The 27092-nt window shown below is 38.7% G+C and overlaps 1 protein-coding gene across 5 annotated transcripts in view; it reads left to right on the forward strand.

The window, feature by feature from the left end:
* cep44 (centrosomal protein 44) overlaps positions 1-27092 on the forward strand; it is a 72878-nt gene that overhangs the window by 7947 nt on the left and 37839 nt on the right. For 4 of the 5 annotated variants that reach the window (XM_072257662.1, XM_072257665.1, XM_072257664.1 and 1 more), the window contains exons 3-4: positions 8014-8161; positions 22192-22338. In XM_072257662.1, the coding sequence (XP_072113763.1) occupies positions 8014-8161; positions 22192-22338 (295 nt within the window). The remainder of the gene's footprint in view (positions 1-8013; positions 8162-22191; positions 22339-27092) is intronic. The other variant, XM_072257666.1, reaches the window with a different exon arrangement.

The following is a 27092-nucleotide window of genomic DNA, read 5'->3' on the forward strand; positions in this document are numbered from 1 at the left end:
TTCTACTGTCTTCATAGTGTTGTTTTTGCCAGGATACTGATTTACCAGCAGTTGGACCTTCCAGATACTGGTGTATTTTTACTACAATCAATTGAAACACCTTAACCTCATACACCTCTCCAAAAACAGATCTCCATTTAACTAATTAACTAATTATGTGAATTCTAAAACCAATTGGCTGCATCAGTGATGATTTGGCATGTCATATTAAAGCGAGTGAATACTGTTGTGTTTTATATTTGTAATTAATTTAGATCATTTTATAGAGATCTGATTTCACTTTGACACAAAAGATTCTTTTCTGTTGATCAGTGTCAAAAAAGCCAAACTAAATCCACTGTGATTCAATATTGTAAAACAATAAAGCATGAAAACTTCCAAGGGGGATGAAAGCTTTTTATAGGGACTATATGTTGTAAGGCCTCAGTAGGCTTATTATAATGTGAGAATCCAAATAGTTTGCTCTGATGAATATAATATACAAATTAACAATTTATTCTATGAAAAAAATATTCTAATAGTATGTATTATTTGCAATAATACACCTACACAATGTGCAAAATAATCAGGAAGAGATAATGTTGTATAAGTGATCACAATTTATTCTCTTTTGCTTCCTGGAAGAACCAGTCATCATTCCCAATAAGCTTTTCTACAAACCCAGTCCTGTGTATCACATAAAGATTTGGGGCAATTATGGATATGCATTCCATGTTGGTATTGCTAGCATTAAAGGACCGAAAGACAAGTTATATTGGTGGGTTGTAGAGCAAAATCTTTTATGAACTGCAGTTTTGACTGCCTTAATCAGGAAATCGCAGAGCTGTTCTTGACCAATAACCAGCGAGACGTGTAATTTATTAGCCTTTATAACGGGTTACTCAAATTCTACCAATAATACCAAATGGATGAAGTTTGTCCTTTGGTAATCATCCAAGTATGGGGATACATTCTTGCATATGAAGCCAAAAATTTGAACTTGAACTCAAGCACTATCTAAGTCTATAAAGCAATATCTTCCACATTGCTTAGGCTCTCTGGGGAAATTTGAAATTCACTTTATGAAAGGAGCGTGCCAATGTTCAGTTTGATTTCCTGTCTATGTGTCTATTAGATGAAAGTATTATTTTCAATGTATTTATTGCATTTTTAGGTTCCTTAATTCTTCTAACTTGATTACTGAAAGTGGCGCTAATGATCTAATCTCCAGGAACTGATAATCATTAACCACTGCTGGTAACCAGGTGGGGTTCTTAAACAGATTGCTGGATGCTCAAAGTAGATTTCCAGTAAGAAAAAAATCATTTTTTTGCCAGCCCCTTTGCCAAGTAATCCAAAATGCATCCAGCTGTCCCACACTGTTACCACAGGCTATTTTTTCCCTCTGTTTCTAATATTGTCTAATTTCCTTGCATAAAATGCAGTGGTCTCTGTCTCAAATCACTTCCTGCAGCCAAGCATCAATCACAAGCTGTCTAAGTGTAAAAAAAATTATCCTAGCCTTTCCTCACACTATTGTTTGACATGTTTAAATTGATGTGCATCTAATCACTGACCAGCCCAATAGAGAAAATAATCATTTTCTACACGCCTAAACAAAATCTCAGTTTTAGTTAAAGGAAACTCTGATAACTCTACAAGATTTTGTTCAATGTAATTAATTTGAATAGTGCAAGTTCTTCCCTATAGCTGGTGATATTTTTTACATGTGGTGTGGGTATCCAAAATCAATAGGCTGTTCTCTGTATTCTACAGCTTTATCATTGCTAATTTGATTTTCTGTGGGAGTACCGGAGGCAATATCTGAAGAACGATGCACTGTCTCAAACTATATGCCTCATCTGTGCCAAAGCACATATAGGACTCATCATAATCCACTGAACCGGCCTGGAAGCAAGTCCTTAAGTCTAAGGAATGCAGTTGAAAAAATACTATTAATCTCTTGTTCCATCCATTTTTTGCTAGAAACTGATTCTGTGTCCAGATATCATGCATAAAGTTTAAAGTACATTTATTATCAAAGTACATATACCATTTAAAACCTTGAGATTCATTTTCTTGCAGGTACCCACAAAAGAAAGAAATACATAAAATCACACAGAGCAAAGACTGACAAGCATTCAGTACTGTATGTGAAAAAAGAACAAATTGTGTAAATAATTAAAAAGTAAACAAATAATACATAGAACATGAACTGCAGAGTTCCCTAAACTGTGTCTATAAGCTGCGGAGTCAGTTCAGTGCGGAGTTGAGTGAAGTCGGTCCAGGAGCCCGATGGCTGCAGAGCAATATCTGCTCCCGAACCTAGTGGTGTGGGACCCAAGGCTCCTGCATCTCCTACCCGATGGTGGTAGTGAGAGGAGAGGGAGATGGGTCAAATACAGACAGACAGGGCGGGCCCAGCTGGGGGATCTTGGCTGGCGTGCAGAAGAACACCAATTTGTTTTCTGCTCTTGCACCTCGACGCTTTAATCTGGCTCGACACTTTAATCGGTGTAGAGTAGTGAGGCTGAACATCAGTTCATTTTCTGCTCTCAGGCCGTTTCCGCTCATGGGCCTTGATGCTTTAATCTAGCTTGGCACTTTAATCAGTGATGTAAGAAACAGACCTTTTAAATTGACCTGTAGTTTGTACAGATGCATTTTGCAGTTGAGCTTACTGATTAGAACTCAGAAAAGGGAATCCAACTTGAATTCCTTTTTTTGGAACCTTGCCAACATTGCAATTTCCTAACCCAGAGCCACTAAATTGACTTGTACAGCTCATCATCTACCTTAAAAATTCAAGAAAGAAGAACTCAAACCATTTTCAATATTGTTATTTTATTGCTGCAAAAGACCTCCTACAAATTATATTTGCTTTATTGAGACCAAACTTGGAAGACTCTGTATGATTTTGGTGTCCTTGCCTAAGAAAGGAAGTAGTTGCCTTAGTCAGAATGTAACAAGGATTTACTCATACTTGGGATAAAGACATTGACCTAAGAAGTGAGATGAAGTACAGTGGCTTTAGATTGTCAGAGGTTTAAAAAATAAAAGGTTAACTCACTAAAAGAAAAAATTCTGAAATCTTCGCTACCTTCACAAAGCAGGTAGGGGATGGTGAGGGGATGCTACTCTTGAGTTCTAAAGTTAAGTTCTAATTCAGCTAAAGATTATTTTTTTACTTGAGGGCTACGGATTGTTGGAATAAAGTTGGTGGTTCAAGATGAAGACAATCAAACCTCACACAAAACTCATGGTCTACTGGGCAACATGTACTTCTGGGACTTGGGATACCTAGATCAGGCCCCACAAAATCTTAAATATAGAATTTTAAATATGTATAGTGCCTATAAAAGGTATTCATCTCCCCCACCTTGGAAGTTTTCATGTTTTATTGTTTTACAACGTTGACACTGATCAACAGAAAAAGACTCTTTCATGTAAATATAAAAACAGATCTCTACAAAGTGATCCAAATGAATTGCAAATATAAAACACAAAATAATTGATTGCATAATTACTCACCCTCTTCAAGTTGGTATTTAGTAGATGCACCTTTGGCAGCAATTACAACCTTGAGTCTGTGTGAACAGGTCTCTATCAGCTTTGCACATCCGGACACTGCAGTTTTTCCCCATTCCTTTACAAAACTGCTCAAGCTCTGTCAGATTGCATGGGGATTGTGCGTGAACAGCTCTTTTCAAATCCAACCACAAATTCTCAATTGGATTGAGGTGTGGACTCTGACTTGGCCACTCCAGGTCATTAACTTTGTTGCTTTTAGCCACTCCTGTATAGCTTTAGCTTTATATTTGGGGTCATTATCTTGTTGGAAAACAAATTTTCTCCCAATTTGCAGTTCTCTTTGCAGACTGCATCACGCTTTCCTCCAGGATTTCCCTGTATTTTGCTGCATTCACTTTACCCTCCACCTTCACAAATCTTCCAGGGCTTGTTGCAGTGAAACATCCCCACATTATAATGTAGCTAGCACCATGCTTCACAGTGGGAATGGTGTGTTTTTGATGATGTGCAGTGTTTGGCTTATGCCAAATGTAGTGTTTAGCCTGATGGCCAATAAACTCAATTTTGCTTTCATCAGACCATAGAACCTTCTTCCAGCTGACTTCAGAGTCTCCCACATGCCTTCTGACAAACTCCAGCTGAGAATTCATGTGGTTTTTTTTTAAAATAATGGCTTTCTCTTTATCACTCTCCCATAAGGCTTCAACTGGTGAAGCACCTGGATAGCAGTTGAGTGCAGTCTCCCCCATTTCAGCCACTGAAGCTTGTAACTTCTCCAGAGTTGCCATTGGTCTCTTGGTGGCCTCCCTCATTGGTCTCCTTCTTGCACGGTTATGCAGTGTTGAGGCTTGCTCTAAGCAGAATACAGCTCTGCCATATCCTTTCCATTTCTTGATGATTGACTCAACTGTACTCCAAGGGATATTCAGTGACTTGGAAATTTTCTTCTATCCATCTCCTGACTTGTGCTTTTCAATAATCTTTTCGTGGAATTGCTTGGAGTTGTTTTTGTTTTCATGGTGTGATTTTTGCCAGGATACTGATTCGCCAGTATACCCACTCACGAGCAGTTGGACCTTCCACATTGAGGTGTATTAATATTGCAAGCAATTGAAACATCTCCATTTAACTAATTATGTGACTTCTAAAACCAATTGGTTGCACTAGTGATGTTTTGTTGTGCCATATTAAAGAAAATGAATACTTTTGCAATCAATTAGTTTGTGTTTTATATGTGTAGAGATTTATTTTCACTTTGCCACGAAAGAGTTTTTTTCTGTTGATCAGTGTCAAAAAAAGCCAAATTAAATCTACTGTGATTCAATGTTGAAATCAATAAAACATGAAAATGTCCAAGTGAATATTTTTCTTATTGACATACAGTACAGAGTCGGCCCTTCCAGCCCTTTGAGCCATGCTGCCCAGCAATCACCCAGTTTAATCTTAGCCTAATCACGGGACAATTTACAATGACCAAATAGCCTACCAATCGGTACGTCTTTGGAATGTGGGAGGAAACCAGCGCTCCTAGAGGAAACTCATGTCATGGGGAGAACGTACGAACTCCATGCATGCGAGGAGGGAATTGAAACCTAGGTCACTAGTACTGTAAAGTGTTGTGCTAACCACTTTTATAGACACAATAACGTGGCTTCCACAACTGTCTTTGACAACGTATTCCACAGGTTCGCCACCCATTGGCCAAAGTAATTTCTCCTCTTCTCTGTTTTAAAAGGACATCCTTCTTCTCTGAGACTGTACCCTCTGATCCTAGACTCCCCCCTTCTTCCCCCCCCCATAGGAAACATTCTCTCCATGTCCATTCTAGGTATGCTTTTCAATATTCGATAGGTTTCAATGAGATCCTCCCTTCCCCCCCATTCTTCTATACACCAGTGAGTGCAGATCCAGAGCAATGAAACACTCCAAATGCTCACATTTTTTAAGCCATCAATATCAGTGTTTTAGATTTTTTTGTGTGTGTGCATGATATCACTCAGCAGCTGATGGAGCAGACGTATGATTGAACAATCAGGGGTTAATAATTTGATTCCTGGTTGGTGCTTTTAATAGGGGTGTCCCAATAGTGTACTTTTTCCAGATGCTTTCTGTTTGGCTACAGTAGAGGAAATGTCAGCTGGTATCATTCAAGTTGGACAAAGCCAAAACTTCGCCAACAACTTTCGCTTTTATGGCTTAGCCTCAGAATGTTTTTATTGAAGGAGGAGGAAGGATTACGTTCTCTGATAATTATGGGATAGTTTTTGTAAATAAGATCAGGATTACATTAACCAGCACTGCAAATAAAATAGAACAGAATTAAACATCAAATATCTAATGCCTTTGAAGTTCACATCATTTGAAGTTGATTCTGCTTTTATACACATGGTTAATGGCTGTAGAGTAGAAATTTATTGCATAGTAACTGGATCTTCAGATTGAACTAAAGGCCAACCACAGTAGCAAATTCAATACTTTCAAAAGGAGACTTGGTAGATTTTTAATTGGATGTTTGGACTAAGTTTATTAGACAGCTTTTGTCATTGCAGTAGAACAATTATATTAAAATGTCAAAAACTCCAATAGCCAAATGATTTGAACCACAGAATATGAAGATTTTATTATCACATTAATTTTAGTTAAATTGATTTTAGTTTAATTTTAGTGTGGAGAGTTGCCATTTGTTGATGTCATTATTGAGAGATGCAGCTCGGATTAGTTACATATCAATGTAGATAGTTTATTGAATAATATAAATGGTCCTTAAGCTTTTACTATTTGTCTCTAGTGCACTATTTTATAGTGCTAGTTACATTAAAATGTAGCAACCTAATATCTTTATATTGTAATTTGATTCAAAACCAAAGCTCAGAATTTGGTTATTTTGAATTATTTGGCTTTGACATGACATTGTGGTACAAATTTGCACTTAAAATAAAATGATTTAAATATCTTAGTACAAAAAGTTGAAGATAATGAGTTAAATGTTTGTGCTTAATATTTAAATATTATAGATAATTTTTAAGGTATGTTTTCCATTAAGGAAGCTTAGTTCATTCACATGTGTGATGTGTGTTAAAACTAGATGAAATTCAGAAGCATGTGTTTCATGAGAATGTAAAAAATAGAATCATGGCTGACCTTTTACCTCAACATCATTTTCCTGTGTTTTCCTGTGCCCTTTTTTTCCCTCCTGATTTGAATTAGAAGCTGATTAAATTGGATGGAATTTCAACATGGCCTGGCTTCAGGCAATGATTGGCAGATATCCTAAATCCAAGTTTACAGCTTTTGAACGGTGCGGATTGTGAACAAATCTGAATTTGGGGAAGAAAACTATTACATAGATCCTGTGGTTAACTATCATTACTTCTCTACTATTGTGCAGATGTTGGAGTCAATTGTTGCACTCTGTTTTTCTTAGCCTATATTAAACATATAATTTTAACAGATATTTAATGGAACCTAAATGGGAAATATTAAGTAAATCATGTGGCATAAATAGAGTGGACAGCCAGAGACTTTTTCCCAGAGCTGAAATGGCTAATACAAGGGGGCATACTTTTAAGGAAAGTATATAGAGAGAAGGGATTGTAGGGGGGATGTCAGAGGTAAGTTCTTTACACAGAGAGCAGTGTGTGTGTGAAACACCCTGCTAGGGGTGGTGATAGAGGCAGATATATTAGCGGCATTTAAGAATCTCTTAGATGGGCACATGGATGATAAAAAATGGAGCTTTATGTAGGATAAAAGAGTTACAGTAGGTTAGAAGGTTGGCATGACATCGTGGGCCTGTACTGTGCTGTAATGTTTCTTGTTCTATAGAAAGAGAGTTAAGATCTAGGCTGATAACCTTTCATGAGTTGCAAAGCTCTCCTATGATGATTATATTGAACTCAGGTTGGTTATCTCTACCTCTCTCTGGTCAAGAGAAACCTTCTCTGTTTCATTCTTCAAAGATGCTATCTAACCTGAATATTTTTAGCATTTTCTGATTTTTTAGATTCCAGCTTCTTTTCTCTTCATATTGCACAGTTCAGGAAAAATGGTCTGCTGATGCAGAATGACTTACAAAAAAGACACGTCACAGTATAAATACATCAAACATGTACTAGTGGTAGATCTCAAACACGAGGAAACCTGTAGATGCTGGAAATCCAAATCAAAACACAGAAAATGCTGGAGTTTCTCCAGTATTTTGTGTTTGTTAGTAGTGGTAGACTTAAGTGTTTTTTATTCTGCATTTTTGACTGTGTATTTCAAGCGTGAGTCTGTCAAGACTCAGTATAAGATCACTTGGCACATTTGAGCATTCAGGACTCTTGCTCTGTTCAGTTACCCCACCTGGATGATTATGTAAATTGTCATTTCTGAATGAAGTGCAAATTACTAGCTTGTTTGGATCCAGACATTCAACTGTTTTCTGTGAGTTTAGCATGGGAAGTCAGTTAATGGTTGTTGGGAATTTAAACTGTATTTAAGGTTTAATTTTATTTTTTACAGTCTTACAAAAGGTGATCCAGCTGCCTTTCTGCCAATCATGAGCTATGCCTTCACCTCATATTCCACATATGTGACTGAGCAGCTAATAGCATCTGGAGTGGAACTTGTGGGAAAAAATGACACTCGTTTTCTTGATGCTGTTTACAAGGTACAGTTTCTTTCTTGCTGATGAGTCAAATTAAATAGTGAATTTAGAATAATAAATTGTAGAACTTAAATACAGTTTTTATGGAAAATCAATTGTGTATTTAAAGGATCCATCCCTGTGTACATTCTTAGATTTGGGCGACATGCCATTGGGAGAAACTCTACTTTTCGTGATTTTTATTAACGACCTCGATGTGGAGGTAGAAGGGTGGGTTGGCAAGTTTGCAGGCGACACAAAGGTTGGTGGTGTTGTAGATAGTGCAGAGGATTGTCAAAGGTTGCAGGGAGACATTGATAGGTTGCAGAAGTGGGCTGAGAAGTGGCAGATGGAAGTGTGAGGTGGTACACTTTGAAAGGACAAACTCCAAGGCAGAGGACAAAATAAATGACAGGATACTTGGTAGCGTGGAGGAGCAGAGGGATCTGGGGGTACATGTCCACAGATCCCTGAGAGTTTCCTCACAGGTAGATAGGGTAGTTAAGAAAGCTTATGGGGTGTTAGCTTTCATATGTCGAGGGATAGAGTTTAAGAGTCGCGATGTAATGATGCAGCTCTATAAAACTCTGGTTAGGCCACACTTGGAGTACTGTACTGTGTCCAGTTCTGGTCGCCTCACTATAGGAAGGATGTGGAAGCACTGGAAAGGGTACAGAGGAGATTTACCAGGATGCTGCCTGGTTTAGAGAGTATGCATTATAATCAGAGATTATGGGAGCTAGGGCTTTACTCTTTGGAGAGAAGGAGGATGAGAGAAGACATGATAGAGGTATTCAAGGTATTAAGAGGAAAAGATAGAGTGGATAGCTAGTGCCTCTTCCCCAGGGCACCACTGCTCAATACTAGAGGACATGGCTTTAAGGTAAGGGGTGGGAAATTCAAGAGGGATATTAGAGGAAGGTTTTTTACTCAGAGAGTGGTTGGTGCATGGAATACACTGCCTGAGTCAGTGGTGGAGGCAGATACACTACTGAAGCTTAAGAGACTACTAGACAGGTATATGGAGGAAATTAAGGTGGTGAGTTATATGGGAGGCAGGGTTTGACGGTTGGCACAACATTGTGGGCGGAAGGGCCTGTACCGTGCTGTACTATTCTATGTTCTATGCTTATATTTCATCCACTATTTTCTGGTTTATTTTGAATTCTTTATTTTGACTATTCCCCCACATCACTCAATTTCCTTAACAATAAATCATATTTTGGTGCCAGCAAATTTCTAGGTTCTTTCAACCATAGTTCTTATTTATGCAACCAATGGGTAATATATCTCCTGGCCACACATTGACTTTCTCCCCACTCCCATGCATGGACAAACTCATTTATAATGGTACACACCCATGACAGGAGATGTTGAATCCCCAACTATCACTGATCTGCATGGAAATGGGTAACTTAGCTAACTGTACCACATTAGGAGAAAGGTGGAATGAAATAAAAATTAGGCTATATGTTCTTTATCCATGTATTTGCTGCAGTGAAGTTAACAGGTACTATAGTACTATTAGTACTCTTATCTAATTTGATTCTGATAGGTTTGGAATAGTAGGGGAGAAGTTTTTTTTGCAGTTAAAGCCAGGCTAATGATCTGTGTCACTTCTGAGAACCCATGGTCAAGAACATAAGAATCCCAGACTTTCTAAAATATCTTTGTAGCTGCCTTTGACATTGGACTTTTCATGAACTCCTATGATGAATTGCCAACTTCAAGTAGTTTCTCAGGAGTTATCTTGGGAAATCCCTTTAAGCACGGCTCAACTTTACCACTGTATTGGTTGACATGATGAGGAAAGGCTCCAAAGGAGAAGGGCAAGTTATATATAGTTAATTGAAAAAAAGTTGAGTTTATTTTAGTGTATTTAATTGTACTATTTTCTAGTGTTTTAAGTACAGTAGATTCTGGTTAATTGGACCATCAAGGCAGCCACTTATTTGGGACAACTCCTAAAGAACAAAATCTAATTGAGAAAATAGCTGGCATTCCCTTAGTTTATTTAGGACACTATGCCACTTAATTGGGACAGTAGACTGTTGCCCAACAAGTTCTAACTAGCTTCAATCGTATGCACTTGAGTGGCCGTTAAACACTACACTTTGCTTACAATGGATAGTTGCATGTGTGTTCAAAAAAACAGTATTTTTGTCACTGATAGTTGGCAAGAAATATTTCAGAAACAATTGGCAGAAAGGCAGCTGGATCACCTTTTGCAAGTCTGTAAAAAATTCAGAACTGTTTTTCAGAACTGCAATTTCAAGCATTCCGGCTTGGAGATACCAGAATTCACCAGGAGTAAAAATGAAATCATTTCCCTACTTTAACAAGTTAGGATTTATGAAGAATTTGAAAGTATTGACAGCTATCTTGATGTTACAATAAAAATGATTTGGTGGATGCATTGTATGAAGGCAGTCCATTATCTGCACTAGGTGTTTGTGCTGATTTTGTTCATTTATAGTCAACCAAAAGACGTGACAGCGTAATTCCTCCATTGGTAACTATAGGAAACTAATACACAGTTTTATGGTACTTTGGTAGTATTGATAATGTTCTCAATTGTTCTGTATTTCATTTAAATCATAATTTGTTACTCAGTTAAATGACAGTTTGTCTTTTTAATTATTTCCATGAAACTTCAGGTATTGGGGCAGCAGCTTAATTGGAGCAAAATGTACCAGTCCAGATGTGTCCCAATTAACCGGAATCCACTATATTTTATTTTTTATTCAGATGTTAATAGTTGTTCTTGTTCCAATACCTTTTTATCTTTGTGAATATCACGGAATAGTGTATCAACACTTGAAGACATTTGAAGTTTTGTCATTCAGTCCGTGTAATGCCACAGCTTAGATGTGGGAGGGGCTTAGTGTCAGAGATGGGCACCGTTGCCCTCCAGTTAGGCAGAATTGCCCTGTAAAGAGCATCATCAATCTACAGTGGGCTTGGGGAACAATTTCTGTTGGACGTTAATGTGCTTAGAGGACAGAGGAGACAGTGAACAGCTCGCTTGAACTGAACTATCCTACAGGCCATGTGTTGTACACTGTGGTTTCAGAGTTGTGAAGAATGCCTTTTGTGTGAGATATTGGAATGTCGTGCAGTAGTACTACAGTGCAAGCTTAAAATATAGGCAGTATACTTGGGGATCGTGATGGCCGTGTGGATATTGTAAACAACAAGGAGTGGAATAAAATGGAACTTACACTGTCAGTGCTCACCTAGCTCTGGAGTACTAATGTTATTTGTTATAGGTTCACTGTCTCTCTGGCTAAGGTCTTCTAATTTTATCTTGCCACTTTATAGGCCTGCATTTTTACTCATTAATGTATTAAGAAATATTCACACCCTCCCTAATGTGTTTGTTTCTAGAATTAGAAATTGAGATATATTCCTTCTCTTGTTCTTAATTATCTACTGTCACAATTAGGAACATAAGAATTTATATTAACTGGTAATGCACAAAAAATATTTTTAAAGTTCTGTGTTATGCAGAGTGATACACACAAAATGCTGGAGGAACTCAGCAGATCAGGCAACATCTATGGAGAGAAATAAAGAGCTGGTGTTTCATGCCGAGATCCTTCATCAAGACTGGAAAGGAAGGGGGAAAAAGCCAGATAGGCAGAGGGGGAGGAGTACAAGCTGGAAAGTGATAGGTGAAGCCAGCTGAAGGAGAAGGTAGGTGCGTGGGGGAGGGAATATAAAGTAAGTAGCTGGGAGGTGACAGGTGAAAAAGGCAAAGGAATCCGATAGAAGAGCAGAGTTAAACCATGAAAAAAAGGAAAGGAAGATGGAGGTGATAGTTAGATAAGGAGAAGAGAAGAGCCAGAATGGGAAGTGGAAAAGGAGAGGAAGGGGGAGGTGCAGAAACACCAAAAGCTGGAGGCAACAGTGTTTATGCTATTACGTTAGAAGCTACAATATCATAATATGAGTTGTTGCTCCTCCAACCTGAGAGTGGCCTCACTGTTGCAGTAGAGAAGACCATGGACTGACATGTTGGAATGGGAATGAGGAGTGGAATTAAAATGGTTGGCCACCAGGATATCTTCTCTGTTGAGAGTGGAGTGAAAGTGCTCGACAAAGCACCTTTATTATACAAATTTGCTTTTTGAGAGAGGGAGAGAAAGGGCAATAAGGAGATTTTGGAAAAGAGTTTCACAACTTAAGGCTAAGGTAGCTGATTCCCACCAAATGGTGAAACAATTAAATTGGGGAGACCCAGAAGTAGACTTGCTGTTTTATTGATCACAAAGTGATGTTGATTTATTTTCCTAGATTACAATTGTTTTGATTCTGAACTTAATCAATTTTATCTGTCAAAATATTTCTCTTCCTGTATGTGCTGTTATCAAAAATGGTGTGGAACGTGAATAGAAATTAACCACCTTTATCATTAACATTCTGGATAACTGCATAAGTAAGCCAAATGCATTTTTGAGGAATTCTGATAGCACTACTAAATGCTTATTTTTTTAGCAACCAATTATTCCTCTTGTTCTTAGCCATATGCTCATTATCAAAATAAATGAAATAAAATAATAAAATAGAATTAATTTATTTAGATTAGTTTATGCACTTCAGCGCTAGTAGGATGTAGTTGACAGAATATGTAACTCTCCAGAGTCTCAAAACATGATATAATTTTGTTCTTGGGTGTTTTGGAGCCTGTGCTACCTGGCCAGATCAATTCTATGTTTAAATTTTATATCTTGTTTAGTTAGACTTGGGATTACTTACAAACTAGCCCTGAAACTTCCAATAAAATTAACAGCATCTAAAAAGCAGAGCACTTTCATCTTTCTTAAATGTTACATGTAGTCAAGTTGAACTGAACACAAATGTTTTTCTTTTGATTAGTAATGAATGCTGTTTTAGAACAGAATGCTCTCATGACTGTCCAAGTCAGGGACTCTTGTTTAACTTAAATACATTTACAAAGGCTATTGCATTTATCCTTTACTGGCAAAGTCGTTTTTCAAAGTAATACAGACTAATTTGTCAAAACATGCTCCATTAGTAAGATACTGTATGCTTTCAACTTTGAGTCATTCATTACCTTAATATGAAATGATGAAATTGTGCTGCCACGAGTACAAGCTTTTAAGCCGTCAGTTGTGAAGGGTCACTAGCACAGAAGGGTCTTTCTCTCAGGGCTGTTCAAAATTACAGAACATATCTGCTTGGTATATTTTATGCATTGGTTCTAAATGAACAATACAATGTTGGCTGACCTGGGAAATAAATATTGAATAATAGAAATAGTTTTACTATTTACATTAAGAAGCATAAAGTCATTTTTGGATTATCATTGATATAAGCTGCCTGTAACTGTTGTGTTGCTGACATTCTCAATGCAGGAAAGTTTAAATTTAAAAGTTGTTTTCAATATGCCTCAATAAATTCACAATCATTTACCTCAACCTATTCTAGCCCTCTGGTGTCCCTGTACTGTTTCCTTGGATGTGGTCAGCTAAAGGGCCTGTTTCAGTTGGACAGCTCTACAACAGTTATAACTTTTGTTATTTTGGCCATGCTTTCAGCTGGCTAGATTCCAGTATCTGGAATTTCATTGCTAAACCCTCTACGACTGAAAACTAATCTTAAAAATTATGTATCTGGACACAATGTTGGTTATTTGTCCAAACATTTTATATGACCTTTTTAATATTACATCTGTAAACTAATTTGAAAAATTTCACTGTGTTGTAATTGTATAAATGTCAGCAAAGGTTTACCACACCAGACAGCGCATATTTATTCTAGTAATTTTATGATTGTCAGTGAGTGTTTTATTTCCAGAGATGCAGTATGTTAATAGGCCCTTCCGGCCAAACAAGCCCACCCTACCCAATTACACCCATGTGAACAATTAACCTACTAATATGGGAGAAACCAGAGCACTCAGAGGGAACCCGCATGGTCACAGGGAGAACATATAAACTCCTTACATGCTGACTTGATGGAATTGAACCTGGATCACTGGCACTGTGATAGCATTACATTAACTGCTGTGCTACTGTGCTGTCTTGTAGAAACATAGAAATTACATAGAAAATGAACCTGTGATCCCATCTAGTTTAACTAATAGTTCATATTGGAGTTCTCTGCACCTATTTGCAGATAATATCAAACTTGGTGGTAGGGTCGACTGCAGATGGTTGTCTAAGGTCACAACAGGATTTAGATCAATTGGGAAAATGGTAGTTGGAATTTAATTATAATTTTGGGAAGTTAAACTAGGAAAGGACATCAGACAGTGAAGGACAAGAACTGGGGTAGGGAGGGGTGCGGTTATTGTGAAACGGAGAGACTTAAGGCTGCAGTACATAGTTCCCTAAAAGTAGCAAAGTAGGTAGATAAGGTGGTGAAAGAGGCATTTGGCACACTGGCCTTTATCCAGACAGGGTAAGAGTTGGGACATCATGTGATAATGTGTATGACCTTGGTGAGATTGCATTTGAAAATCAAAAAACAGGATAAGGTGTTAATATCCCCTGTGCCAATGGGTCGTGAGCAATTGCTCGAGACTGCCTTGATGTTGGGAGTGGCATAGGAGTGACACGCAGGGGTTTTCAAGTGGGCACCCTCCTTACGCGATTAGCCCACTACATCTCTGGAGGGCTCAACAATGACTTCTGGCGTCCCAGAGTCTTCCCCCCCCCCGGTGTTCTCCCACTCTTTTGATGATCTTTTGGAGCCCAGGAGAGGTCCTTTTTGCTTGATCCAAAGCCATTGATTACTTCTTTCCGCTGCCTCTGATATGGCTATTTGCCGTGGAGTCTGACCATGGATCCCTAGCTCCTTGAGCAATTTGATGGTGAATGTGGCTATAATTCCCCTACAGCCCAGTTCCACAGGACAACCTCCGTCGCTGAGATTCAGCTTCATAGCATAGCCTCTTGCACTTATATGATTCAGCCACTGAATCCTTCCACGGGACTGTGAGTTCCATGATGTAGACAGTCTGTAATGAATTGGACCAGAGAACCAAGTCTAGCGTAAGGTTGGTGGTAGCAATTTCTGGTGGAAAAACAAATTGTTTATTGATATCCACCAACATTTTCCAGTTACGGGCCATGTTCATCTGTCCTGTTTCTGGCTTAGAAGGGAGGTTAGTTGGTCTTTTCCCTCCATCCCAGATGGATGCTGCTGGTGTCAGAGTGTTAGTCGTTCTTGGGGGCAAGGAGATGGTTGTTATCCTCTTGGTCTTGATGCTGCTGCTGAACCCTTCAAAACCTGATCATGATATCACATGTATCTACCTTGTGTGAGGTTTGTTTTGCAGCTTGCCAGGATTTGCTTGAGGGTTGCCAGAAACAGGCACGGGGCACCAGTTGGGTCCTCACTGAACCACCAGTGGAGGTTTTTTTGTGAGGGAAGCACATCATGTGTAGCTCTGATGAGAAAACTAGTCTCTTTGCTTTTATCTCCCATATGTGCTTCTAGTTGATATTCCTCCTCTCAGTGCTTCCCCACTGCATCCATTGCCTCTGCTTAGCCAGAGAAACAGCCTTCGCACTTCTGTCTGACTCTTCTTGTTACCGCACTTCCCTGACAACCATTTTCCTTTGCTCTGGAATTGTGGCCTTTTGCAAGGTGGGTCCACTTGCTGTCAGAAGAAAGCCGCCCCTGCCCTGTTGGACTTGGCCCACAATGCCTCTGCCTAAGGGCTGCCATTGCTTGCTGCACCATATAAGCTGGGGTTCATTTTTGCCCAGTTGATAAGTTCCATGCAGTTTTACTGATGGTCTTGTCATAAGAGTCTTTGAGTAGATTCACCTTAGAAACCTTGGAATTCCAATGTAAGGCCTCTGAAATGTAATTCAAGGACTCCTTTGCCACAGAGACTGATGTTACTGATGCACCTTGGGACACAAGGCCACTTCTTTACAAGTGACATGACGGTTCACTTGAGCTTCTTCACGGTTGTTAGCAGGGCCTCATAGACAGTGAAGGGCCACAACACCCAGGGTAGGAGTCCAAACTGAAAGCACCAGAGCTCCAGTTTTCCAGGCAGCATAGTCTTGTTGGTTGATGTTATCCAGGCCGCTGGCGATGTGTTGCTTTAGTTGCTGCACGTGCTCTTTGTCTGTGAGGCCGGTGTTGTACCATCTACCTAGGCTTTTGACAGGCTGTTCAGACACTGTTGGAATTCGGTCATCACTGATGAAGAACTTTGTCTTCCTGCATTCCTTTGACTATGGAGATAGTTCGTGACTTGCTTGGTTTGATTTTCATTCTGGCCCACTTGATGTTTTCCTGCAGCTTACCAAGTGGTTGCTTGGTGCATGCTGCGGTACTGGTCATTGTTGTTATGTCGTCCATGTTGTTATGCCCTAATAGAGGGAGGACAAAGTCCAGCACTTGTTCTTTCACCGCCTACCATCCATCTTGAAGCCCTGATAATGACCTCCATTGCCATTGTGAAGGCCAGGGGTGATAGAGTGCAACCTGCCATAGTGCCTACTTCCAGTCTCTGATAAAATCTGCTGTTGTGAAGCACAATTGCAGGTCTTAAAAGTACAACTTCACCAGGGTTGTGATGGGCTCTGGTATCTGTAAGAAGGCAAATGCTTCCCAGAGGAGTGCATGGGGAATTGAGCCGAATGCATTGGCAAGGTCCAGGAAGATCACATAGAGATTTCTTTTGACCTTCCTAGCTGCCTGGGATCTGGTGCCATATCATGCTTGTATGTTCCAAACACCTGGAGAACGCTGGAAATCCTGCTTTCTGTGTAGTTTTAGTCACCATACAATAGGAAGGATATGATTAAGAGGGAGTGCAAAAAAGATTCACAGCAATGCTGACAGGACTGAGAAACTGGATTATCTGGGACAGGAGTGAAGGAAGTTGAGATTTATAATAGTATGAGGGGCATATATATATGGTAAAATAACACTGTCTTTTTCCCATGAGAGGGGAGGCTAAATATGAGGGCACAGGTTTAAGGTGAGAAGGAAAAGATTCAAAGTCAACCTGAATGTCAAGTTTCATATATAGTGGGTAGTGTGTATATGGTATGAATTGCCAGAGGCAAGTGATGGAGGCAGGTACAATTATAATGTTTAAAAGACATTTGGACACATTCATAGATAGGAAAGGTTTAGGGAGATATGGGCTTAAAACAGGCAAATAGGACTAACTCAGAAAAGCATATAGTTTGGCAAAGACAAATTGGGCCCAAGTGCTGTGCAGCTGTATAATTATATTTTCAGGTTTTTAATTCCAATAATTTCCTCCTTGCTTTTGTAACTGGCAACTTTGTATTACTTTAAACAATTAAATTCAATACTTGGGACTTAAAACCCTTTTGACAAATAATTTTTCCCCATTTTTTTCAGATGCACAGATAAGCATAAAGTTATAATAGGTAATTATGTTGATTTAGACCAAACTATCTAGATTGATTTACACTCTGCTCCTCTTTTACATTCACTCATCTTACCCCTATATTCCTTCAAAATTTATTCCTATACACAACAATTTAATCAAATCTTCATTACTGGCAATATTGTTGCGCCAAACACCAAGGCTGGGGATGACACAGTGGCACAGCAATTAACACTGCTGCCTTGGAGCTCTGAGGCTTGGATTAGATCCTGACCTCAGGTGCTGTCTGCTTGCCATTTGCATTTTCTTCCTCTTTCCTTCTGTACTGTGGTTTCCTTCCACATCCCAAAATAATGCTGATAGATCAATAAGTTCTCAATTTCATTATGCGAGAGAATATGTTGCAAACAGATATAAAAAGAGGGAAATGGGACTCATGGGGAACAGAATGGACTCCATGGGCCAAATAATTTCCTCCTATGTTATAATGGGGTAACTATAAACAAATTATAGGTAATTTTTTTGAAAGCATCTTTGAGTTGGTTCATGACTTGAAATATCAACTCCTCATGGTGCTCAGATGTTCAAAGTAAACTTATCATCTAAGTGCATATAGTATATATCACCACTTAACCAAGAGATACCTTTTCTTGTGAGTAATCACAGTAAATACAAGAAGCATAATAGAAGCAGTGAAAGACAACACCCAACAGGGTGCACAACCACATACAAAAAAAACAGACTCTGCAAATGCAAAAAGAAAAAAAGCAACTATAATAATAATAATAATAAATAAGCAATAAATATTGAGAACATGAGATGAAGAGTCCTTGAAGGTGAGTCCTGTTCAGTGATGGGGCGAATGAAGTTATTCCCTCTGGTTCAAGATCCTGATGGCTGTGGAGTAATAACTGTTCCTGAACCTGGTGATGTTGGTCTTGAGGCTCCTGTACCTCCGTTGTGATGGCAGCAATGGAAAGAGAGCATGGCCTAGATGGTGGGGGCCCTTGATGACGGATATTGCTTACTTGCAACGCCGCTCCATGTAGGTGTACTCAATGGTAGGGAGGGCTTTACCCGTGATGGACTGGGCCATATCCACTACCTTTTGTCGGCTTTTCTATACAAGGGCATTGGTGTTTCCATACCGAGCCGTAATGCAACCAGTGAGTGTTCTCTCCACCACACATCTGTAGAAGTTTTCAAAGCTTGACATGCCAAATCAAGCTCCTAAGAAAGTAGAGGCACTTCTTTGCTTTCATTGTAATGATACTTAGATTAGATTATGAGGACACTCAGTCCTTGTTTATTGTCATTTAGAAATGCATGCATTAAAAAATGATACAATGTTCCTCCAGAAAGATGTCACAGAAACACAGGACAAACCAAGACTAAAACTGACAAAACCACATAATTATAACATATAGTTACAACAGTGCAAAGCAATACCGTAATTTGATAAAGAGCAGACCGTGGGCACGGTAAAAAAAAGTCTCAAGTCCCGATAACCCCATCACCTCACGCAGACAGAAGCACCGCAAACTTGCCGATGCATTGGATGCACCCGACCACAGCCGACTCTGAGTCCATCCGAAAATTTCGAGCCTCCGACCAGCCCTCCAACACTGAGCACTGAGCACCATCTCTGCCGAGCGCTTCGACCCCGCCCCGGCCGCTGAGCAACACGCAAAGCCAAGGACTCGGGGCTTTCCCCTCTGGAGATTCTGGATCACACAGTAGCAGTGGCAGCGAAACAGGCGTTTCAGAAGTTTCACCAAATGTTCCTCCGTGCTCTCACGTCTGTCTCCATCAAATCAGGATTGTACACGGCACCTTACTTGACAGATAACAGATATCATTCACCGGAGTGGCCGCTGCAAGCTGCGCCACGCCTCCATCTTCTCCTCCCTTACATGCTGGACCCAGACAGATCCTCTGAAATGATAGCACCAAGGAATTCATGGATGCTGACCCTCTCCACCTCTGATCCCTGATGAGGACTGGCTCATGGACTTCCAGTTTCCTGCTCTTGAAGTGAACAGTCATATAAGTCAAACATCATATAAGTCACTAATCAATAAATCTATAAGAAGTGATGGTTCTGGCAAGCTTCTGCTCACCATGTTTGGAATATCTAATTGTGAAGTGTCCATTTGCTTTGGCTTTTTTTAAAACTTTTTTTTCACTATAGCAGCAGATTACACTGGACAACAAAGATTTTGCTTCCTGAATACCTTTGTGTGTACCTTATGGGTTTTGGGTTGCTGATCATGTAAATCACCATGAAATTTCCCTATCATGCACCATTGTTTTTGAAATTGTCTGTATTTGTTATTTCAACTCATAATTCAAGTCAGAATAACTGAGGAAGACCAAGGTTAAGGAAGGCATTTTTGTTGGTCCACAAATCAAGCAGGCAATTTGAAGCATTTCTAGTGGGAACGAAGAAAATCGCGTGGAAGGCGTTGAAGGATGTTGTTGGAACATTTCTTGGCAATTAACAGAACACCAAACTACATACAGCTGATTGACAACATGGTTCAAGCATACAAAACCATGAAGTGCAACATGTCACTAAAGATTGATTTTCTGCATTCCCACTTAGACATCTTTCCTGCAAATCTTGGCACTGTCAGTGATGAGCATGGTAAAAGGTTTCACCAGGACATTGCAGTCATGGAGAAATGGTATTGGGGCAACTGGAATTCGTCAATGCTGGCTGATTATTGTTGGACACTTCAGCGAGACGCCTCAGACAAAAGTCATCAACAAAACAATTTGAGCTCAGTTAACTATTGCAAAGCGTCAACACCTATTATGCAATTAAATGCATATGTTTAATAAAAGTTAATTTCTTGTTTCTCCAAATTCCTACATGATACAAGTAGTCTGAAATTATATTTGTGTTCAGCATCAAGGAAATTATCATAAACAAAAGAAATTTCTGAGGAAGCAACACTTAGATTTGCTTTTGGTAAATTTTAGGTTGTTTAAAGAGACCAAGCAATTGGAATATTATAAACACAGGAGAATCTGCAGCTGCTGGGATTCCAGAGCAATGCACACAAAATGCTAGAGGAGGTCAGTTGGTCAGGCAGTGGTCCGAAACGTCAACTGTTTATTCATTTGCATAGATACTGCCTGACCAGTTGGAACATTTGTTTTTTTGGAAGCGTGATCGTATTATTAAGATTCTGTATAAATGTTAGTCCTTACTTTATCTGTTATTTCACTCAGTTTGTAATCTTTTCTGCCAGTTAGAGATAAACTTGCATTTTACTTCCATTTGTATTACTTTTGCCTCAACATTCCCTTTGAATCTGAATGTGACATATTCAGTAAATATTTCATTTTTAAGCATCCCTTGTCCAAATGGAGATTATGAGCATGAAGTTTCCACTGAGTTCTTTTGGACTGGGTTTTCAGCAGCATTAGTTCATGCCATGAATCTTAACCTTATAAACCTATTCTACGTTGCTTCATAATCCTCTTGAATGTCTGTTGTAACTAAATATATTCCACTTCTTCCTCCATTTACAGTTGATCAGTGTATTAGACTACGTCTGAGTTATTCTTCTCCAATTGTCCATTCTTTAAATTCAGTGCAGTCTGTGCATACTTCTCTTACTTTTTTTTTGCAGTATTTGTTATCTTTGAGTAGTCCTAATTGAAAACAAGATGCTGCTGTATATCTGGAAATTTTTTTAAAATTAATTTTTTTATGCATTTCTACATAAGACTACAAAGGGAAAACCCAACAACAAAATGGAGATTTATATAGAGAGAAAAATTTTGAGAGTAATTATTTTTCACTGTTTGAACTTTCTCTTGATCGAAAATTTTTGTACAATATATCTTGAGTTTTCAGTAAGGTATATATGTTGTTTACATTACTGTATTTAATGTAGATATTCTGATTATTTTGTAATATGATTGTAACTACATTGTGGGGTGCATCATATTCTAATTCATGCGTGGTGTCAAGTTAACTCTGTGGGTAATTAAAAGGAGCTCATCGCCCTCAGTATGAGAGAGAGAAAGAGGCTGCCAGGCGTTGACCATTGGACAAGAATAAGTGCGAAGCTATTATTGTGTTGCTTGTAGATATCTTTTTGTAAACGTTGGCATTTTTTCACTCTTTTCACTAATTTTCACTCGTTTGATTTTTTTGATGCACCTGATCAATACCCTTGCACTGAAGTGCTAAGCGACTTCAGCTGTTTTTTCTTTGGTAAAATTAAGGTCATAATCCATGTTTTTAACATATGGTTTTTAACGTACGTTTTCAACTTACAAAGATATGATTGTTGTGATTTCATCCAGAAATGCCTCTTTGCCATTAAACATTTTTTCTTCCTTTTTTTTAATGTGCTTATATCTATTGATGTGCTTGTGAGGTATATTAGCAAAAGTAAACTTGTAGAGCTTATTGAAACCTAGTGTAATATATAGTACCAAAAATACTGAATAGGAAATCACTCAGGTTATACTTTTAGAATTACATAGTGCGCTACTATGCATTTTTATGTCTTAAATTTGTAGATGGTGAATTATTTGGTTGATAATTAAATAGCCAGATTAAGTTACTGAAACTTTCAGGATGAATGAATATGCCTGAATGAAATCTAATGTAAATATTCTATAAAATAATGTAGTTTACATTGTGACATTTATTTTTTCCTGTTAACATGAACTTTTCTAGGTGTTACGAGACCAGTTCCAGTATAAACCATTGCTTTTAAAGGAACAAGTTCTGCACTGTGGATTTGCAGAACGGAAGATACAGCTTTTATGTGACATAATAAGCCTTGTGACAAAAAAGCACAAGGAGTTAAGCAACCTCAACAAGGTACTGATTTTCTGAGAATAAATACTAATTAAAGGTTCTTAACACCTCATGCAAATTCAAGTGATGTGGTATATTATTTCCCAACCTTATATATAAGCTGTTTTCCCTTTAATATTTGATTCTGTGTTTGTCACTGCTTGTCAATGATTTATTTTCTTATGTCTTTTTGATTTCTTTTTTCCTGCTGGTTGTTGGGCCAGGGAAGGTAGCTATAGAAGACTGTATCCCTAGTTTATGATGCTGAGTTTGGAACGCAAGCCCTAATACTGCAGCCCACCCATTACTTCTGCACATGCCTTTTGCTGTTTGAAATCAGCTTGCCACTGTGCCTTTACTCCTTTTTCTCCCTGGTTTATTCCCCTTTGAAAATAATATCTTCTGTACATCTAGAAAGGGTAGTGGGTATTAATAGAGTCATAGAATACTACAGCAGGGAAATAGGCCTTTTGGTCCATCTAGTCCGTGTTGAACTATTGTTCTTAGCCCCCCATACCCTTCCCTTCTGCGTACCTATCCAAATTTCTCTTAAATGTTAATATTGAGCCCTTATCCACCACTGGCAGCTCATTTCACACTCTTACCACCCTCTGTGCAAAGAAGTTCCCCTCATGTTCCCTTAAACATATCATCTTTCACACTTGACCCATGACCTGTAGTTCTAGTAGGAGCAAATGCTCTGGCTAAATTTTATTCTCTGAAATAAGGTGCACTGAAGCTATTTGCAGTATTTTCCCCATGTAATGGCCAATGAGAGAGACAGTGTATCAAACTCAGTTTCTGAAGCTTTTTTAAACAAATGGTCTATTAACAAAGTACATCTCTATTTTAAATATCATACTTGTATGAATGCAGAAACTGGAATTTGATGCATGTTAATTTTTTATTTTCATCTGTGATACTGCAGAGGTTACAGTTTTGATTCTATGCCAAATTGGCAGCCAGCCACTTTGCAAGTGACTTACCTTGGTTGTCAATTAATTCTCCTTAAAGCATTTGAGCTTCACTCTGGCTTCTCTTGAACAAAACAGAAATAAATACTGGTTGAGTATCTCTTATTTGAATTTCCAAAATCCAAAAACCCCAGAATTCCACATTTTTTTTGAGCACTGACATGAAATCACAAATAGAAAGTTCCACAAGGCACTGCAGAGGTTCCCAGGTGATGCACACATCTCTGTGCATCACAGACAGTTCTGAGAAGTGACCTTGCATATGTAATAAGCAGAAGTTTTTTTTTCATTTTTAAATCTTTTTTATTAATTATTATTGAAAATCAACAACAGAGAAAATACATCAAAATAAAAACATGTCCATATGTAGAATAAGAGTTAAACTATGAACCAAACTGAACAGTATATCAATAATAATAATAAAAGAAAACAAAATGTTAAAGCTTTTTTATAAGGAAAAAGAAAGAAAGAAAAGAGAACCTCTACTAACTAAAACAAAAAAAAACAAATAACAAAAAAAACGGGGAAAAAAAACCCACTTGGAGCACAAACCCGGAGCTATGACCATACAAGCTTCCATAAAAAAAGACATCAATCCGCCAACCAAATCCATATACCCAGGCGTCAGAAAAGGACCATCTTTATTAACTCAAATCAAATGATAATAACGGGCAAAAGAACCCCACCTTGAAGTCAAATCTAGGATCAAAAGTTCGACTTCTAATTTTTTATCAAACTAAGACATAACATCACCTGAGGGAACCATTGTATCAAATTGGGAGCAGAGGCATCTTTCCATTTTAATAAAATAGCCCTTCTAGCCAATAATGTTGAAGTTGATGAAAAATAGAAAAACATTGCGTAAAGCAAGAAATGAAGATTGAGATCATGTATTGAAAGAATGGATTCATCAGCGTAATAGTGAACATATGCCCCTTAACAGTATGCTGATCATGAAGCAAGGAACGGTCTATCACGATCAATCGAAAACTGAAGGTAACTGAATATTCAGGAGGTCGGTTGCAGAAATTTAAGAAAAGGCCTGGCATTAAATTTTTAAAGATTAAAAAATTTTAAAGATAAAGCCTCTGCTAATCATGAAATAGCAGATAAATTTATTGATAAGTTTGTGGAGATCATCGCTGATGAAAATCTAACACCAGAACAAATCTACAATGCTGATTGTTTTTGTACCTTACATAAAACCTAAAATAGTAAAATACAAATGCAGTTGTACTGTAACCTTCTAATCATAACACGGCATTGTAGGTGGAGACTGAAAGCCTACCGTTGTTTGTTGTTCAACAGCTGATTCAGATATTCTCCCGATGCTGCTGTGATACTTTTGTTTCCCTGCACACATTATATTTCAACTATATAAATGGTATGTAATAAATTTACTGTTAAGTATGTATGAAAGGATTCAAATTACATTTATTATCCCAGTATGTATGCAGGATACAATACTGAGATATGTTTCCCCCACAGACAGCCACGAATAAAAGAAAACTTCAAAGAAAATCATCAACCCCTCCCCCAAAATACAAACAACAAGTCACGCAAACAACAACAAAAAAGAATGAGTGAAAACACGGAATATAAAACATAAAAATGTCAAATTCAGTTCAGCTCTGTGTTCATTATCTGCAGGCCACCCTGATTCAAGGTCACCCAAAATAACAACAGAAAAAGGAGCGACCAGAGCCAGAAAACACATCATAATGTGCACTACAATCCATTTCACAAACAGCAGACCCAGAACTGCTGCACCATCCTGCAACAGCATTGAGAGGGAGAGAGAGAGAGAGATCTTTCAAAAGCAGGGACCTTCCTTCGGGAGTGGCGAACGAGAGGAAGAGAGAGAGAGAGACCAACACACGCAGACACCTTCTCTGGCAGCAGCACGCAAGAGGCTGGCAGACAGTGCTGAACACTTGCTTGCCTTCTGCACTCACCTGGATGATTTCAATCTTGATACTTTAATCAGTGATAAATGAAGTTGATCATGGACTCACACCCCATCTCCAAACTTATTGGCCTCGAGAAGGCCACCCACCTCCTGGAACCCTCTCAGAGACAGCTAAGTGCCAGGTCAATCACTCAGTCAGCCCGAAAAAATATCATCAAACTAGATCACAGGCTCCATCAGTACCAGAACCATATTTGAAAGATAAAGAAGTATAAGAAGTAATTTCGTGGACCATCTGTAGGATGTCACCTGTGGTAGCGTAGTTTGCTGGCACAATTTTCTTTACAAGTGTAAGATAAAGGCTGCTTACTGGTAGCATACTCAGAAATCATGACTTCCGATCCCAAGCATTTTGTATAAGGGGTACTCAACCTATAGTAAGATGGTTGCATGGCAGTTAGCGCGACTCTATTGTAGCTCAGGATATTGGAGTTCAATTCCACCATCCAAGACTTGTCTTTCATGGTCTGTTGGCCAAACATAGCAAACTTGGCCTAAAGGGGACTTTGACATCTTTCCATGGCTCAGGAGTCCAGTGAAAATGTCTAATCAGACTTTATATTTAAATGAGGGCCAGTATGCAGATTTAAAGAGAAGACTAGTATTTTGGGACTTAATGTTCTTACTGCTTGTGACTGAATGTTTGGATGGGAAAGAGTTCAATTAGGTCTTCTAAAGATTTTGACCCTGTCTAAGGTGATCTCCTGAGAGTTAAAATCATAACTGGTGTTCTTTGATAAGTGCATGATATATATGGTGACATATATGTACTTTGATAATAAAATTTACTTTGAACTTTGAGATACACAGGATATGCTTTTACATGGTAATCCTCACTTCAGCTCCCTCAAGAGCAACAGAGACAAGTGGGAGCTTGCTCTCCTTTGCCTTCATTTTCCTACTTCGGAGATCATTCAAGCTTCCATCAGCTGAAACATTCCACCTTAATAGTTTCTGATGGCTGCTGTGGCAACGATGTCACTGATGCTGTATCTCATGAGATAAAACTTCTACTACTTCTCCATCAACTTATAGGATGGATAAGCCACCCACCAACACTTGTTGCCACTGGGGGTTTCCCCAAAGTGCAGAACCTTTGTGCTTACAAACATTTCCTGGGTAAGTTCCCATCAAAAGTGCTTGTCTGTCCGACTGTAAGATCTCACACACCCTCACCCTCATACAGAACAAAGATTCACCCCAATAGCTTCTACATCCAGCGTCATATCCTTCATTATTTCTGTTAGCTCTAACTAAACTTCATGACTTGTCACAGCTTCCCCTTTTTACCCACTTCTGCTTTCCAATGAGACCACATTCTTTGTGACTCCCTACTCATTCCTTCCTACCCACGTTTCCTTCTGCTGGGCACTTTCCTCTGTACCCATTGGAGGGACATCACTTGTCCTTTCATCATCTCCATTCACCTAAACAGCCTTTCTAGGTGAGGCAGAGATTCACGTGCACCTCCTCCAACCTAATCTCCTATTTGTTATTTGTTATTTGTGAAATGGCCACATCTACGTTAGCAAGACTAAGCATAGATGAGGCAGTCATTTTGCAGAGCACCTGTGCTCTATCTGCAGTGGCCAGCTTTGAGCTTCCAGTTGTATGTCATTCTTCATTCCCACACTGACCTGTCTCTCTGGATGTAAATTAGAACAACCTTTTCTGGCCCTGATAGGTCACTGTCTCACTTGAAGAGTGAACATGCCTTCTTCAAATGATATGATCCTTTAGCCTTTTGAGGTTCTTCTCCATAATCCTAGAAGTATGCTTGATGCCCTCAGGAATCACTGGACTTGCCACTGACCTTGAATACGTTGTTGTAGCTG

Source organism: Mobula birostris, chromosome 5, assembly GCF_030028105.1.
Source record: "Mobula birostris isolate sMobBir1 chromosome 5, sMobBir1.hap1, whole genome shotgun sequence".
In the NCBI taxonomy this organism is placed as follows: Eukaryota; Metazoa; Chordata; class Chondrichthyes; order Myliobatiformes; family Myliobatidae; genus Mobula; species Mobula birostris.